The sequence below is a fragment of the Pelecanus crispus genome, chromosome Z (assembly GCF_030463565.1).
Source record: "Pelecanus crispus isolate bPelCri1 chromosome Z, bPelCri1.pri, whole genome shotgun sequence".
Taxonomy (NCBI): Eukaryota; Metazoa; Chordata; class Aves; order Pelecaniformes; family Pelecanidae; genus Pelecanus; species Pelecanus crispus.
This window is the reverse complement of record NC_134676.1, coordinates 26,347,853-26,365,458: the sequence shown is the minus strand read 5'-3', so window position 1 is coordinate 26,365,458 and position 17,606 is coordinate 26,347,853. Positions and strand designations below refer to the sequence as shown.

At 44.1% G+C, this 17,606-nt stretch overlaps 1 protein-coding gene across 1 annotated transcript in view; it reads right to left on the bottom strand.

The window, feature by feature from the left end:
- Window positions 1–7,446: 7,446 nt before the first annotated feature.
- Window positions 7,447–17,606, bottom strand: part of SERINC5 (serine incorporator 5) — a 30,339-nt gene continuing 20,179 nt past the window's right edge. The window contains exons 8-12 of the mRNA XM_075726427.1: window positions 14,706–14,832; window positions 12,980–13,046; window positions 9,580–9,619; window positions 8,762–8,909; window positions 7,447–8,437 (exon numbers count right to left, since the gene is read on the bottom strand). Of these exons, the coding sequence (XP_075582542.1) occupies window positions 8,290–8,437; window positions 8,762–8,909; window positions 9,580–9,619; window positions 12,980–13,046; window positions 14,706–14,832 (530 nt within the window). The 3' untranslated portion in view covers window positions 7,447–8,289. The remainder of the gene's footprint in view (window positions 8,438–8,761; window positions 8,910–9,579; window positions 9,620–12,979; window positions 13,047–14,705; window positions 14,833–17,606) is intronic.

Below are 17,606 nucleotides of genomic sequence, written 5' to 3'. Positions count from 1 at the left end.
GAGCACGCCAGCACCCATCAGCTCCGTCAGAGAACACGACTGCAGCTGGCCTCCCAACCCCTGCCGGCCTCCGGACCTCCCCCAAGCCCTCCCGTTGGCGGCCGAGGCTCTCCTCCTGCTACAGAGCACTCTGGCTGGCTGCCGCACCAGTTTGCCACCGCTGAGCTCGCCCATTTCCAAGCTCTCTTCCAGCCTACGCCACAGCCGTTGGCCACTGGAGGCTGGAAGATGAGATCCGGACTCTGGCTCTCGTGCCGTCAAAGGGAACTGCATGAAGCCGTGAGCTTCTAACCTCCCCCGACAGAAAACATACTGGCTTGCTCAACTGGCAGCCACAGAGACCAGTCACAGCTCCGCCAGCCAGAACTCTTCTTTTGTTTCAGAAGGTGCTGTTGGGACTTGCAGTGGGATGCCAGAGCTCACTATGCCTGCTGTGTTGACACACCAACTGCCGGGTAGCCTGCAAGTTCAGGAACAGCAAAGCCCAGCTCTTGCAGACAAAGATTCGCCGCAAGGTCATAGTCCGGGTTTGGGAAACCTCCTGCCCCTCGCTGTGCAGTCCCTGTGTGTAAGTGTTTAAACAAGCGCCTTTTGCACCACTACCTCTTTCTGGACTATTGTGCAATGCAGACATAGCTCCATGTGTGGCCTCTGGCAAGTAAAGACGCTGCAATCCCCCCTCCGAATGTGCAGTCCTCCCTTGCCCCCACCGCCTGCGCAGCCGGGCTGCGCTCAGCTAGAGCAGCAGCTGCAACTACTTTGGAGTTCAGAGTCCTGGGGCTCCTGCACCAGGGTCTAACATCTCACCAAAGGTTAACTCTTTCCTGTGTGCTACAAACACCACGACAAACACACTTCAAATGCTTCTGTTGCCCACAGACGGTCTCGTGATTTGAAACAGCAGAACATCCTGCCTGGACGGTGCAGGGTGGGGTGAAGGCAGGGGCCGGCAGACTGGTGGGAGGCTGCTGAGCAAAGGCGGTCGGCTCTCGCCGAGCCTCAGCACCACTCGGGCACCGCTCCGTGCCTCGCCCCTCAGCCAAAACACGCAGCCTCCCAGCTACACGCACCCGAGCGCTCTTGTGCGCCAGAGCTGCGTGGAGAATAGCAGCCGCCATCTGACCCTTTGAAACTTGGTCAGCAGTTTCTCACAACCACAAGGAACCCGGGTCCCGGTGTGGGTCTGCTCGGCGCCACGGCACGGCTGCAGCCAGGACCGTCAGGCTGCAGCTGGCACCTGCTGAAACGGGACTCCACGACAGGCCCGAACACGGATGGTGAGAAGCAAGGGACCAGGACCTATGGAGACGCAGCACTTGCCCTGCTGTGTATCTAGGCGTCACACTCAGCAGCTGCCCACCCAACCATCTGGGCAAATGAGAAAAAAAACCCAGAGATCCTTGTTTCAAACAACTGCCTGGGCTTCAGTGCCATACTTAGCCTGGAAAATGTTTTGTTTGCGCTGTTGGAGGTATCTGACACATCTCGGAGAGCTGGATTGTACAGAGCAGATGCCACAGATGAATCTTTGCAACCTGCCATCTTCCAAGATCTCACTCTGGAGGAGTACAAAAATAACATGAACGGCGAAGCCACGTAATATTCCACAGGCCAACATTTTTTTTGTTGAACAACATCCAAATATAGTGAACAAAAAAGATCAATCAATTTACTTTTACTGGCTCAATAATTGCTTAGCTCATATATTTATATATTTTTAAAGTTTGTCATAGAATGAGTTGACTTTTCAACCTTTATATACCACAACAATTAATTTCAAATCTAAGAAAAACTTTATTGGTCCATTAAACATTAAATCTATAACAATACATTCACTCAGTATACAAAAGGAAGTGTCCATTAAAACCATTAACATGCTTTAAAAAGACAAAGCTCTTGGCTATTTTACAATTAAGATCTTACAATTCTGAAATCTTTACCAATCCTTAAAAGTTAAAGTGTTACAGTTACTACAGATCACAACATTCGCAAAAATGTTAAATAAACTAGAAAACCTCCACTTCACTGGGCTACAGCTTAATAAAATAAAACCACACATACACACTAAAAAGTTCCCTTGAGATACTAAGAACCTTGAAAAAGACTGATTAAAAACCCCTCACCATTAAGAAAAAGTGTTTACATTTTGACTACTTTGCATCCAATTTTCGAACATGGCATATACGAGACTGAACACCACTCATTGGTGGTAAACAAAAAGCAGACAGTGAATCTGTATGTTCCTAGTAAATATTTTTTCAGCTTGTATATGACAAGTTGAACAATTTTCTCTGAAAGTTAATTCTCCTCACTTTAAGTTTGCATGGATGTCCAACGACACCTAAGCACCTGGACATGTATCGGTAAGAGGAAAAAATAAAGCCACGGTATGAGTAACAAGACATTATTTCCCCATAGCACTCCAAAATTATTCTTGGCTTCGTACTGAGGCTTCTTTGGCAAAAGCGCGGGTGCAGTGCTGCACCCCACAGCTCTGGCGACCAAAAGCCCTGGAAGCTTTAAGCTGCTGAAGCGGTTTCAAAGCTGACGACTGTGGTTCTGAAGAAGTCTGTGCAAATGGCTGTACACTATGGCACTGGGAACGATCGGAGACTGGCAAACAGAGGGAAGCCAACGTGGCTTGTATCTGAAACAAATGCCAACTTTTTAAAAATAACATTATTGAACAGGTGTGGAATGAGTCGAAACCAGGTTTGAGAAAAAAAACCAAAACAAAACTGGGTTTAAGGCCTACTTGGAACCTACAGAGTTTCTTCAGGCATTAGAAAGCAGCCATCATGCCAGTCTCCCAAAGTTTCTACTTCAAACCCTGTGCAGCACGTCTGCATCCCCATCCTGGAGCGCTCAGGCATTCTGCCATCAGGACATTGAAAATGCAGAGACATACCAGTTCCCAAAGTATGTATCCTATTACAAGTACAGAAAGCCAAAGCTTTCTAAGCACTTGACCCCTGGCATTCCCTTGTACAGTCATGTGAAACACTCAATTCAAGCTACATTTTACAAAATTGAAAACACAAAGTAAAATGCCATGGCACTGATTATGTGTTTTCCTCCCACAAGAACTTGTAGGCCACTTCAGAAAAAAAAAGAAGCAGTTTTCACAGAGGAAAACTGATCCATATAATAAACTATGATCCTTGACTTTGCTTCAACACTGCAGGTTGTCCTGCTATAAAAAGGAAAGGATCAACGAGACCTGGCGAAGAAGTCTTTGCTATTTTCTAGCACCAGACATCCCACTTGACGGGAAGAAGAATGGGAGTGAAGCAGGCTTACAATGCCTTTAAAAAATCGAAGGAGAAAAAGGCAAATAAAACGAGGAGATACAGCCTGCAAGCAAAAGACATTGCTTCTAACGCCCAGAAGGAAAGATGAGAGCAAAATTTTAGCTGCAGATAATCTCGCTCATCTAGCCACACGAGTACAGTCTCAAGGTGTTCTGCTTCATCAACTTATTTAGGAGAAAAGCCTAACAGTTTATAGGATACAATCTTTACAGCACGTTTTAAAAGCAGTTAGTGGGTTATTTTGGTACCAATCTGTTCAGAGTTGCTCATGATAGTGTGGGCTGCTAGCCAAAGTTCAAGCAGCACTATCTTCAGTTCCCAAATTTTCCAGAGAACTGCTAAAAACCAGCTTTTTTGCAATTGCTTCATTAATAGCAATGTTCTAGCCCAGAAATGGCTGCACCGGTGGCTGATGAAGCAGTTATATGTGCATAGCTTATAATCTAAAAGCGCTTCTAGATTTGTAAAAAGGTGCTAAAACACAAAATAAATAAATAAATAGACATGCAGTGTTTATGATTCTGTGAGGGGATAAGCCCTCTCTCTGGACTACACATACATTAGCAACACTGAATTACCCGTTTCAGACAAAAGTGGCCCAACCCAGCCAGGATTTACCAAACTAGCTGGGCAAGTACGAGCTTTTTGAACCTCATGGAAATGCTTGAAGTACATAGCTAAGAGTATCACAAACGTGTAATAACTCTGATGTGTGACCACAGCGAAGTTCCTTACTTGGCATCCAGCTGCAAGGGCTGCCTGCACGCTGTGAGGAACTAGGTGGTAAACAGCAAACAAGCATATCCATTTGCTTTCCACATGTTCTTTGTAAGGTTTTATGGTTTCATGTGTCAGTCCAGCTATTTGGATTCAGAGACTTGCTCTCTGAGTCAGTCCCATTGATTTTACCCCAAACAAGAACCAGTCACAATTGCGGCTCTCGGTTGCCTTCATGAGAAAAACTAAAATTGTTCCAGTCTCAGATGGCAGTGCAGCAGTGAGGTTCCAAATAACTGTTCTTACAATAGCAAATTTGAAAAAGTAGGGAAACACCAATAAAATTGTTTCATCTTCCCAGCAGAACTAACTTCTCCCTGTTCCTCCAAGAGTCCATTAAATAATAGCATTAGGTCAAATCCAAGTTTAACTAGAGGAAGCTTAGTACAGGACATGTTCTCTAGTCTTCCTGTCTTTGTAACAACAGCTTCCTCACTTCACACAGCCCAAAAATACCAGGAGCCAAGAATGCTGCACTGCTCACATCTGAGAACAAGTTCAATGAACACTCATGGCACAAGGCAGGATAGACGCTGCACAGCTAACCACCTCAAGCAGAGCAGTTACCTGCACTTTCAGGTATGGGGAGAGAAAGTTAGCTGTTTACAGGTTAAATGTAAATGTAAGCAACAACTACTCATTTATTTACAAAAGCATCAGGCCTATTTGTGAGTTTTCCCAGTTCATCTTCCACTGCACAGTATTATCTGAATCAGTCTTGCCCCCAGAGGTTTGTCATGCACAGATTATTTGGTCTTCCACATGCACCACAGGTCTGACTGTGTCTTGTACACACTGGTGTAATGTACAAGGCAGCATCACCCAGTCACAGGCTCAGTTCAGGTTTTCCAGTTTCAGTGCCACCTGAATCATTAGCTATCACAGCAGTAGGTATGAAGGCACTTCTTAAAAAGGTTTTAAAAGCCCATTTGTGTGAACTGTTTGGAATCAGGGAACTGGGCATTTGAATCCTCGACCCCAGCCGAGGATTTTATTAAGTAGTTGCACATGGAAGTTCACAGTACAGATTTGACAGCGAACACTAAGGCTGTGACATTTGCCTGGCCAGCAGGAAGCTGTGCCTCTAAGGCACTGAGGAAGTAGAGGCTTTGCACACCCAGGTGCCACCAGTTACTGATTCCTTAGAAAGGCCTGGAAATCCATAGCTGGATCTGGGGCCACAGCATGGACACACAGGTCCCCGAAGTTATTTTCAGAGCCTTTTCCCACAACATTTGCTCAGAAGCAGACAAAGCAGTGTAGTCAGGCACTGCCCCATTCCCACCCTATGTATACCCACAGATCTAGATGCTTAAGGTGAATAGCTGGTGGAAGGGAAGGATGAAGGAGCAACTCAGTGAGGCGAATGCTGCATAAGAATGGCCTCATGCCTCACTGTGGACTTTCCTCTTACATCCCTGTTTCCTCTGTGCAAAAACTACTTCCTTAAATACAAACTGTAAAAAAATGATCACAAGGAGGTGCAGGAAGTCCTTATGCAAGCAGATACTGGCTACATAAAATAAGTGTTTTCGTAAACAAGTAAGAACATCCATTGGCCAAGATATGTATTAAGATCATCCACATTTGCAACTGGGATGCCTGTTATCAGTACCAGAGAACAGTTACCATTCCCTGCCTTAGAACTTGACATAGTGCAAGCCTTCTTCTGTAGAGCCCCTTGCCCAGATTGTTCTGTTATAAAAAACATGGCTAATTTTAAAAAAAACATGCTTGGTTTCTCACAGTACAACACATATGGCACTAGAAAGCAACTCGTGCGAGCCTCTATACGTTAAGGAACAGCATTCGCCAAGGAAAGAGCAAGACCCTGGGCTATCTCAGCTGCAGCTCACAGCTCTAGCACTGGATCAAGATTGTCAGAATAGCTGCTATGAGTTAGGTCGGACAACTGTTAGTTATCACTGCACAGCCCATAAGCTCTTATCTTAGAGATGGGACAGATAAAGGCTTCTAGATTGCAAATGCATTAACAAAGGCCTTTTTCTGCTGCAAAAGGGTCTGCATGGCTGGACTCCAAATGCAGCCAGAGACATACTGACGGGCCCCCATGCTAGCAGAGCTCTCGGCGAGATCAGAATCTCACAGCGGAAGCAAAAGGAAAGAAAAAAACCTGCCTCCCTCTCCAGACCTATTTGTTGCTTTTCTAACTCAATGTCAAAGCTAAGCTGCAACTTTTTTTTTTTCCCTAGGTGCAAACAAGGCAAAGAACAGCAAGAGAGTCACCTCTGGACAGACTCCTCCTTCCCTCAGATCTCATGACAGATGTATTTTGAAGGTCCTAATCACTGGGGTAGGTGGTATAAGTATACAGGACTACAGACCTGTAGATTTTGTCTGAGGTAAGAGTGCATGGGGTTGGGAAGATGGCACCCCCAGCAACCTCCAAGCAGGACAGAAGCCCTAGGATACCATAGCAACAAGGCAGCTAAAAATGGTAATGAAAACAAGAGCAGAACTGAAATCTGTTACATTAGGATTACTCACCAGGTGTGCATTAGCCATCACTTATTGCAACAGAACAAGTAAGGCATGCAAATATTTTGGCCATCTCATCGGCCTCTATGTTGTGCTTTTCTTTGTTGTGCAGAAAGCATTGGGCGGAAATTTATGGCTCAATCCTATTTCAAAAAAAGAACTGCTAAATCGGTTGATTTTGTTTATATCCTGCATATTTCACACTGTATGTGTGTGTATATATACAGAGAGAAGACAAAACCTCTGGGACTAGCTTAAGTCATAAATTCATCCCACCAGAATGTAGATAAGTAAGGTGGGTTCAACCATATTCAGCATTTAGGGCATCTGAGCTGTTGTTCTACCACCAAATCATCTGCTTAAAGCAAACAGAAGTGACATGGTAGGCTTTAGTATTGTCAAGTCAGTCATTTGTACTAGAGTCAGCTGCTCTTACATTTGTGTCTTCTGGTTTTGTTTTTCTGACTGCTTACCCCACTGCTTGGAATAGGAGATCTCCGAAAGAAGTTTAGTCTCCATTCATGGATTGGTTGGCTAAGCCCCATCCCAACAGCAAAACTAACATCAACAGAAGAGTATAAAAATATACCAGTTAGAAAGAATCCTTTCCAACCGACACACAGGCAGAAAAGGAAGATGACGCACTATAGTCCTTTTCTGACCATCAATGCCTTTAAAATATTATAAAATTAGTAATGGAAACAGAACTGAAGATCCTGGGAGATCTTTAGACACAAGTTGAAACAGCAGGGTAGAAAAGTAAATGAGCACTCCACTTTTAAATTTAACAGCAACTGGCAGTGCTCCTGTATTTAGCATTTTCTCAACAGCAAACATTCTGAATAAAGAATGTACCATATCTTAAATCCTTGTGCAGTACACACAACTTGCAGTTTAAGTGAGCTGGCAAAGCAAAGTTGGACAAAATTCAGAGTTTAAGAATTTGTGTGTAGAACTCCCCTTCTCTTAAAAACTGGACCAGATCTGATTTGCATAAAATATTCAGGTGCCTTTTAAAGTTATAATAGAATAAATACTCTATTATCATTGGTACATTCCTTTCTCAATCTAGGTATACAATAACTTAATATATTTAATATTTAGATAAACAATTTTTAGTAGATGCTTTGGCAGTCAAATTCTTACATATTCTCTATTTCTACAGAAGTATTTAGTTATGTTTTTGGAAAAAATTATCTGGATACTAATTACAAGAATTATATGCTCTACAAAACAGCAGTCCAAATCATCACTGTAAACTGTAAAAGACACAGTTAATAATAGAGTATAAAAAGGAATGCATATTTGCTAGATGATATCCAACATTCACAGGAAGGAAGAAGATACATCTGCACCGTGTTTTCTTCTTTTCTTGCCAATGAAGCCAGAGAAAGACTGTCAGTTATTTGAAAAGCACTTCACTTATTCTAGTTTATGCAACAACTGTGTTTCCTACACTCCACACATCAGCGTTACAAAGTTTTGGAACAGATTTGTTCCCTTGGGCAATGTTTGTTCGTGACAATTAAAAAAGGTAAAAAAGTCTTCAATCATTTGTTTAGTCTGTCTAAAAAGTTACTAACAGGCACATTACAGTAAGTGGGCAATAGATGTTTCCTCATTACAAAATGACTATTGTATTGTATTTGTAACAGGGGTGGGGAAAAAAAAAGGATAAAACACAGAAGGACCTTCTGAGTGTTCACACTGAGAACTCTCTGGTTGGGCAACAGAATGGAGCAGTGAGAGTCCATAAGTACAAACAGACACAAACCCAACAGGAGACCATCTTAATCCAGAAGATGGACCAGGTTCCGGTGAAGAATTTTTCAATCTGAGCACTTTCATAACTGTCAAGGGGAAAAAAGAAAAAAAAAAAAGAAGCAATAAACTCACTATTCACATCTCAAGACTGCAGTATCCTGTGTTTCTCCAAGTGGGTCATAGACTTCAACTAGGCTAACCCAGACATGCAGCAGGGAAGAGCAGCCCTTTAGAGAGCACCCCTTATAGCGCAAGACCTCACTCAAGAATTGCCCAGGAAAGACTTGCAATGTCTCTTCCAGCTTGTTACTTAAGGAGAGGAGAAACACTAATGGCAGGAGTTCCCATTCACATCTCCCCTCTCAACACAGAGAGACATTAATTTCTCAGCTTTAAAGAAATAGACTTACTGGAACCAATGAGTTACTGTCATCATCACGTAGAGAGAAGCCAAGAAGAAAACAAAGTGGAAGTAGGCATAACTGTACACCGTGCCTTTCTTCTCATCATAAATCACAGCCTGGCCTCCCCTTTTTTCAGTGTGCTCTTCGGCATCAGCTGTAAGAGACAGCGCTTTTTCAAATTTAATGAGAACTGAAAACAGCAGCTGGCTTCACAAAGAACACAGCAAAACATCTGTGGCGTGATTTAAGAAAGCGTGATACAGAGCAGCACTTGAACATTTCCTTGCTCTCTGGGCATGGGCCTAAGCCTTTAGTAAAAGAAATTGGACTGCCACTGAAATCCTGCCTTGTATCAGCTTCCTGGCCTACTGGCTAGTTTTTGAGCATTTGGGCTATTTAAATTGCTCTACCTGTATGATATTCTTCTGGCAAGTCCAAGCTGATAACCCTGATTATACCAGGTCTGCAAACATGACGCTCCTTTCCCAACTCAGTCCTGAACTGCAGTCCCTGCAGAGCTGCTGAGCCAAAAATCTAGCAGTCAGTCACACCCACAAGCATGCAAAGAGCAGAGATTACTCTTTGTATGTTGCAGTAATGAAATGTACTTTAAGGAATTATTAACTAACCTGTTGTTTTCAAATGGTATTGTTACATCTCTTGCTTCCTCCCTTAGCCTAACTTAGAGCACTTCATCTGCTTCAGTTTGATACGCTACAGACCTAGGACACAAGCAGCTCTCCATCTGCAGCTGCGTCCTTACTCTCTTGGCTTTGATTTGAAAGCCACAAGTGAGTAAAATTGTGCAGTAAAAATATAATTACCGTCTCCGTCAGGCAGGCAGCAAAAGCAGCATCGAGCTACCTGTGGAACAGACAACAGGAAGTGTAAGAGTCTGTGCTACAGCAAAGCAGCAGAACAGTTGGTGAAGGAAGGTCTCTTATGTTTACATTACAGACACTGATTTAGAAAAGTCTGGTTTGGATTTCCAACCAGCACAAAACTCAAATCAGGATTTGGCAAGTAGTTTGTAACAGCAGAACAGCTTAGAAAGCTTCAGAAAAACCTACTCAGTAAGATTTGGAGCAAATTAACCATTCTTTAAGAATTAGTCTACCCATTTTACATAACTGAAGGTCAAACACTGGTGCAAATAATTATGACAAAATGGTGGAAAAGCTACAGTAAAGTGGTTGCACATTAGTAGTTCAGAGGAGACTTACCTCTTCAGACTTGCATCTAAGTGCTTTTTAAATAAAAAAATTCTCTACTGAAATGAAAGTATATGGAGCTTTAAAAAACCTGCTGCATGGGTTGGAAATCACAACTGCACAAGCATAAGTCAGAAATGTACTTATCTTTGCAAGATATTGCTGAAATGGGGCCAGAATGAGTACCAGCAGAATGAGTAAAAGCAGAAAGCCGGTTTTACTGCTTTCTTTAAATGAAGAGTTTCTTTTTTTTTAACTGATGGAAAAAGGAAAACTGAAATAGACACTTCTAGCATTGTGTGGTAATGTAAATGGTAAAAGGGTGCTGACCATCCAATAAATGTCTAAGTAAGTGCATTTTCTGCACCAGACCACAGTACAAGTCAGCACTTTCTGTAGTGCATCACCAACATTATTTGTTCTGACAAAATCCTACTCTGGGATTTATTTTGGTTGTGGTCTGATGAAGACAACGAACCCTGTCAGGAAAACTCCCTAACTATTGCATCAATCAGTCTTTATAGTATGAAAGTGTATTAACTTCATTAACATATATTATACATATAGTATACACTGCAATGTAATGAAGTAGTGGAGTTTTACTGGAGACTTTGGTATTGTTCATGCTTGAGAAAACAAACTAAAGGACAGCCAGGCCCTGGAAATAAGGACTTTGCTTCTTGGAAGCTTAGAGCTGTCCATGAAGGACAAAAGATACCCCTGGACAATGAAGATAGTGCCAGGATCCTAGCCTCTCTAACACATCTTTGAAACCCTCCCAGCATCACAGATAAGTGACTATTGCTAGACTGACTCCAGGGATGTATGCATCAATAGACAAGCGGCAAGAACGCTGCAGAAATATAGTTGCTTTGCAAAGTTTTACTGTGACTGGTAAGTGGTGGTATGGGTGTTAGTGATTAGTCAAATCATGCTATACCTGAATGCTTGAAGGGTATAAAGGACCCTGTGTAAAATCACATTCGGGGTGCCCCAGTTTGGCTGGGACACCTCATGCACATGAATACATATTTACCGTTGTAACTCTCTACTTTGCGTTCTAGCCTCTCTCCTCGGTTGGCATGGGCTAGTTGCAAGTTTTCCTAACACCCCCAAAAATGAGATAGTAAGCCTTTAAGGTAAAGTGTCCAGCAGAAACATCAAATGGCAGTTTTTACCCTGCGTATCCATGATCACATGTACTCAATGGGTTCATAAACTCATGAAAAGCCAAACAGCTCATTCTTTTTTAAGAGACTGGCTGAGAGTTTAAATAAAACCCTAATTCCATATCTCTTTCTACTGCTGTGCCAAGCCTCACCTACAGCGCCAGCCTGCGCTCCCCTTGGGCCGCACTCACGTTCTGAAGCAAGTGCTGGGTTCCCTCACGCTTTTTGACCAGTTGCAATTAAGTCCTTGCACACACAGAGTGATGCAATTAGCAACGCTGGCAGAGATACCGCTAGGCCCCGGTAACGCTCAGCTGCCTTCAGCACAGACGCTGACAGACCCTCTGTACGCCGCAAGCAACTGCAGAGCTACGTTCACACTCCTGGCCAGGAGACAAAGGCCCTTCGCCACAGGGAAGGCCATCGGAGCGCAACTAGTTGCTCTTCACCAGTCATTTCTTTGCATTTATGTTCAGCGGCTCTCGTACCTCTCTCTAAAACCAAGCGGTCCGGAAATAATCCCGCCGGCACGCCCTGCAGCAGACGAGCCGGACCCTCCCGGTGAGGGGGCCGCGTGGAGCGCCCGCACCGTGCCAGCCGCCCCCAGCCTGCCCGCTGCTCCTGCCGCGGGGCACGCCGCAGCCCCGAGCCCTTTGGGCGAGGCCTCCTGCGGCGTCAGGCTGGCAGAGGACGGCGGGCGGGCGTGAAGGGTGGCTGTTTTCCCTCCGGTCCCCCCCCCCCCCGTCGCCCCACCCTGCCCCTCCTCGGCACAGGGTGGGAAGGTGCAGCTCCTGCCCGGATCTGCCCAAGGCGGGCCGGGCCACGCCTCGACGCTCCATGCTGAGCCCGCTGGCGGGCTGCCCGCCTGCGAGGCCTGGGGCCGGTGCGAGGAGCCACCGGGCGAGGAGCCACGGGGCACCGAGCTCCTCAGGGCTGGCACCGGTGCCCGGTCCAGTCGCACCGTCCTGCCAGAGGGAAGCTGCTCCGGCACCAACACGCTCCCACACCGAAAGGGGTTTTGCTTCCCCACGCCCAGCTATGGCAAACACCAAGTGCCTCAGCAGATACTTCTGCATTTTTGGATTCTCACAAACACTCTGATTAAAGACTTGAAAAACAGAACTTAAAACTGCAGATGCAAGTAACACCAATATAGAGCGAGCTAGGGATGGAGATTCATCCTCCAAACACACACGTGTATTTGAAGAGTGACACTAGCAAGCCTAAGTAAGGGGTAACTGTCACTTAGCAAAAACCCCACTCATTTCCCAGTGTTTCTGGGTGTTCCCAGAAGGCCAAAGAAATAGGCAGGTGGAATGAAGAAACCTGTACTGCTGAAACAGGGACAAGAAATATTATCCGAGATGAAATTATAGGCAAAAAGAAGGGCAGTACTTATGTGTGGAAATAAAAATAAGAGCTAGGAACTTGGGATCACAGTCAGTTGCTATGAGAACAAAAGCAACCAGGACTAAAAACATTCAAGAACACCTCCACTTCTTTTTTTGGTAGCATCCCAGCAGACTTTTCCTTTAAATGAGAGGACATGAGCTTGTGTGGAGCATAACAAGATTTACAGGAAGCCTGCAGGATATTAAATAAACTACAAGAGCAGCAAATTATTTCCGTACATAAAGGCACCTCCACGGGACCGGCAAGAGTGGCAGAAGGGCCAGCGTGGACGAGTGCCCTGACCAGTCCATACCCAGAGGCACGCAGCATACATGCTACAAACAAGCTTTTGTTTCCACCTAATTACAGACTACTTAGCCATGAAAACAACAGCAAGAAAAGCACATGAGGAAGTCTGCACATAAATCCTGTGGGAGGAAGCGAGAACTCACTTCAGTTTCAGGTGTTGCATATATTCCCCTCAGTGCCTCTGAGCTTGCTCGTGTTGTTGAGGTCAAACTAGGAGCAAAAGAAGACAGTGTCAAAACCCTCAGCATAAGTATAAGCCCAGCAGGGTGATTTTTCAACACCACGGCAAACATAAATAGTCTACTCGCATGTCTAAACTAAGCATTTGCCCAGATACAGCATCAAGCATTAAGCATGTGAAAAGTTTGTTCTGCACAAGTATAAGCCAGCCTGACAGCCAGCCACTGGCCAACTCAGGCTGAATCACGAGCTTAAAAGTAGGTCACTCCTGAAAGGTGGCAATTTCATCACCATCAGATGGCTAAGCGCTCCAGTTTGCAATTCAGGAGAGATCTCCCCTGCTGTGCACAACGAATACTTTTATATTAACTTCACAGCCATCACTTTGGCTCAGCGTTTCTGTAAAGACTTTGCCAGCAAAGTAACAGGTCACTGGCAGCAGTCAGTTTTCAAAAGTAAATTACCAAGCACTATTGCCAGTGTACCAGTTGCTGGAAATCACTTGCTTGCATGATTGTATTTGTCTGAGGGGAATCCTTTCTAGTTTCTTCCGATCAGAAACATTTCTTGCCCAGTCTTCCCCTTTCTGGATGTGTAATGCAAACTTCCCATTACTCACAGGCAGACGTGTTAATGCTTTGCTGAGCCTTCATAAGCAACACTTCAAAACATTCCCCTTGAAGGCCTTCTTATCTTCCCAGCTACATGGTGCACTTCACCTGCAGGCTATGTGAAACTTGTCTGCATTCCTGAAACATCTTCCTGAGGCACTGGAAATACTGTTCTCATATGAACTAGATCCATGATACACGATATCCATATATTTGATATCAGAATTAAATGGAACACATCTGCATATTTGCTAGCAGAAGAGTAGCTGTGCTACCTCTTCAGAAAGTCTCTTGTTTTCACTTCAAAATTCTGAAGGAGTTTCAGTATGTGAATTTTGAAGTGGACTGATTCAGAAGCAGAACCTGCTCAAAAACCTGCAGCAGACAGTGCTGCCTCCTGGCAACCTGCACAGCCAAAATGAGTGATACATCACCTTTCAATCATCAGCAACTCCCCCCCTCCCCGTCCCGGAGCATGACTTAATTTATTGATGTGAGCTGCAATAACACAAGGTAAGCATCACAGCTCTGTGGGCACAAACAGATTCTTTTAGAGCAGGAGATCACTGGCAAATACCCATGGCAGTACTGTGCTCACCACTTGTTCAAAGGAAGCCCTAAACCCTCCTAAACAGTTTTGTTTTAAAGACCCTCAAGGAACAGTCACAGCCTCTGCCAGGAAGCTACCAAAATTTCAGTTAGCTTTTCTAGAAGAACATAACTGCATAGAGTTTTTCTTACAGAAAGAGTAAATACAGAATCAAAGCACCCTGAGACTGTTGGGGAGACCTGAGGCTGGAAATTTTTTCCCTCCACCTCTAGATGTAAATCGCTCTATTCAGTTTTAATGAAATACATTTGTTTCAAAAGTTACAGTATCTTGTTGAACATTTTTGGCTAAAACATCTAACCATTCTGAATGGTGTTTTATGTGTGTGTGTGTGTATATATATATATAAGGAGAATATGAACCTTCCAGCTCAGTTCTATTCCACTTGTCTGCATGAGGCCTGCTATAAGCCTTTACTAGTTGCATTTACAGTGAGGTAACTGTAAACCCCAAGACCTGTAAACTTACCAAGAATATAAAATGCAGCCAAACAAAATGGTAGTACCCAGGCCAGTAACGAGGTTTTCATCTCTGTGCAGGCCTTGGCTAAATTCAGGTACACAGATTGTGATGTTCTGATTGTTTTCATCCAGGACTTCACAAAACAAAAGAAACAAAGAGAACAGTTAGCAAAGCTTATTTCACTGCATTTCAAAGTACTCTTCAGACTGAAGGTTTTCAGCACAGTATTACTTCAGACACCAGGTAGGTACATTTCAGTGGGTTCTATCTATCTGTTAAAAAGATCATACAGAAAAACATTCTGTAAATCTGACCTGGCAGATTCTGTGTTTCTGGCAAAACAAAAATGCAACTTAGTAGGGTACTAAAATTTCTTGTTTGACCAGAGCAGACGAACAAGGAAAAAGACTGTCTGGTGAACTAAGAAGTTGGAAGTTTACCAACATTTCACGCAAGACTATAGAGCCATATAACACCGAGATAGTACAGACCTGAGACCATAGATTTCTTTGACAGCAGGGGTGCCTTGAGGACAACTATGAAATTCATACTCCGTGAAAAAAGGTGGTGTGTAACTGCCCTGTTCTCAGACTGATACACAGAAGACCCAAGAAAAGCAGATGCACCAGTTAAAGGCAAGATTTTAGCTTAGTATCTGAGCATATACTACTTTCAGGACCCAGGGAAGATTTTATCCTAACAACTATACAAACACTACTTCTAGGTCCCTGAAATGAAACCAATTCAGTCCTCGATGTTCCAAAATGCACCTGACTTTTTAGTGTCCACTTGGGGTCAAAGCAAAGCAGAGCAGTAGCCTGCGGCATCACTCCAAAGCAAGAGATTACAGCTGCACCTTATCTCAAATCAAGAGTTTTTTGAGCCAATGCAGTTTAAGCCAAACTGTGTTCCCATCTCCTCTTTCCTTCCAGCAGCCACTCTGCATCCCCGTTGGAACAGCACAACTCTTTGTAGGGGCAGAGGGCAAAATGTAGCAAAGCCTACACCCAGGTTAAAAATAAACTTCAAGTCAGTCCCCTGACCTGGTGGGGGGAGGACTTTGTGTGGCCCTGCAGGGCTGCACAAACAGCTTTGTCAGCAAGCAGCAGGGACAGCACAAAGGTGGGAGCAAAAGAAGGGATGACAAGCCTTTATAGAATCATAGAATCATTTCGGTTGGAAAGGACCTTTAAGATCATCGAGTCCAACCGTAAACCTAACACTACCAAGTCCACCACTAAACCACGTCCCTAAGCGCCACATCTATATGTCTTTTAAATATCTCCAGGGATGGTGACTCAAGCACTTCCCTGGGCAGGCTGTTCCAATGCTTGACAACCCTTCCGGTGAATAAATTTTTCCTAATATCCAATCTAAACCTCCCCTGGAGCAACTTGAGGCCATTTCCTCTCATCCTATCATTTGTTACTTGAGAGAAGAGACCAACACCTACCTCACTACAGCCTCCTTTCAGGTAGTTGTAGAGAGCAATAAGGTCTCCCCTCAGCCTCCTCTTCTCCAGGCTAAACAACCCTGGTTCCCTCAGCCGCTCCTCATAGGACTTGTGCTCCAGACCCTTCACCACCTTTGTTGCCCTTCTTTGGACACACGAACACCCTGGCCAGAGACATGCAGAATGCCCCCACCTGCGTCCATCAAGGACACATCTGCAGCAAGGCAGGGCCACTGTCTGGCAGGCCTTTTAGCCAGGTCTGGCATGAAAAAGCTAAGGCACACTGTGATAAGCACAGGTTCAACAGACATTACCTTTTGTTTGCCCATTCATTCTAAAGACATTTGCAACTCTGCTTTTTGGGTGTTGCAAATAAATACTTGTAGCTTGCATTTTCTTCAAGCCTGGTTTGCAAGGGGGCTGATTTGCAAGATGGCCAATTTGAAAGTCCCTCCTTAAGGAATGAGTCAACATCAGGTAAGTTCATGACAAATCTGAGTGACAGGGCATGGGAGACTTTAGTAAGTGCCAGAACCCCATACATTCTCCAGCACATGCCACTGTAAAAGCTGTACAGGCTGGTATGAGACTCCTTATCACACAGGGGAGAAAGGAGCATCTCTGAGAGCAGATGACAACCAAGAGAGTTCTCTGGCCTGGGAAGACAAGGAGGAACATCTGATTCAGGAGGTCTGCATGGTTTAGTACCATAGATCACTTTCTTCTCCTTTTTTCTTCTTTTTCTTTTTTACTCTGTGTCAAGCCTTATGAGTAGTTCAGATGCCTTCTAAATTAACTTCTATAATCATTCAAAAACACTGCTTAAGCTCCATAAGTAAATCTTCCACCTAAATACTGTCTGGTTTTTCTTCTTAGCTCTAGAATATGTTTGAGTCTGTGTGCCTGTGCCTACACAAGCATGACAGAGGATTCTTTCACCCATCTCTCCCCTTTCTTCTTGGAAGGTGTTGGTAAAAACTTCTCCTTCCTGCCAACAGACTTACTTTCCTCTAGTAATTCTTGTTTCAACTATTCAACACTGAAAGCTGAGCAATAAAAAAGAAGGTGGGTTTAACATTACTAATTTGAACCACAAAAGTCTTCTGTAAGTGAAAAGAATGCTCTGTGTCCAAATAGGTGAATCTGATAGTTATGTGGGAAAAGGAAACAGTTTGAGTTGTGCTTGTAAAGTCTTGCTATCATTTTTGTAGCATAAAGAACTCAAAACTCTAGGGAGTTCCCTACTCCTAACTTGCAACGCCAATGGTTAGGAGGCAAGTGGAATACAGGAACTTTGCTGAAGAGCAGCATCATCTCCAACAACTGCAACATAACACCAAGTCCGTTCCTGGAATTTTTTCTCTCAAAACAGAAGACAAGTGGTACTCAAGTTTTGCTCCGTTAGGAGTCCAGAGCTAAGGCTATCTAGCATACAGAAATAGTAGGAGAAAATA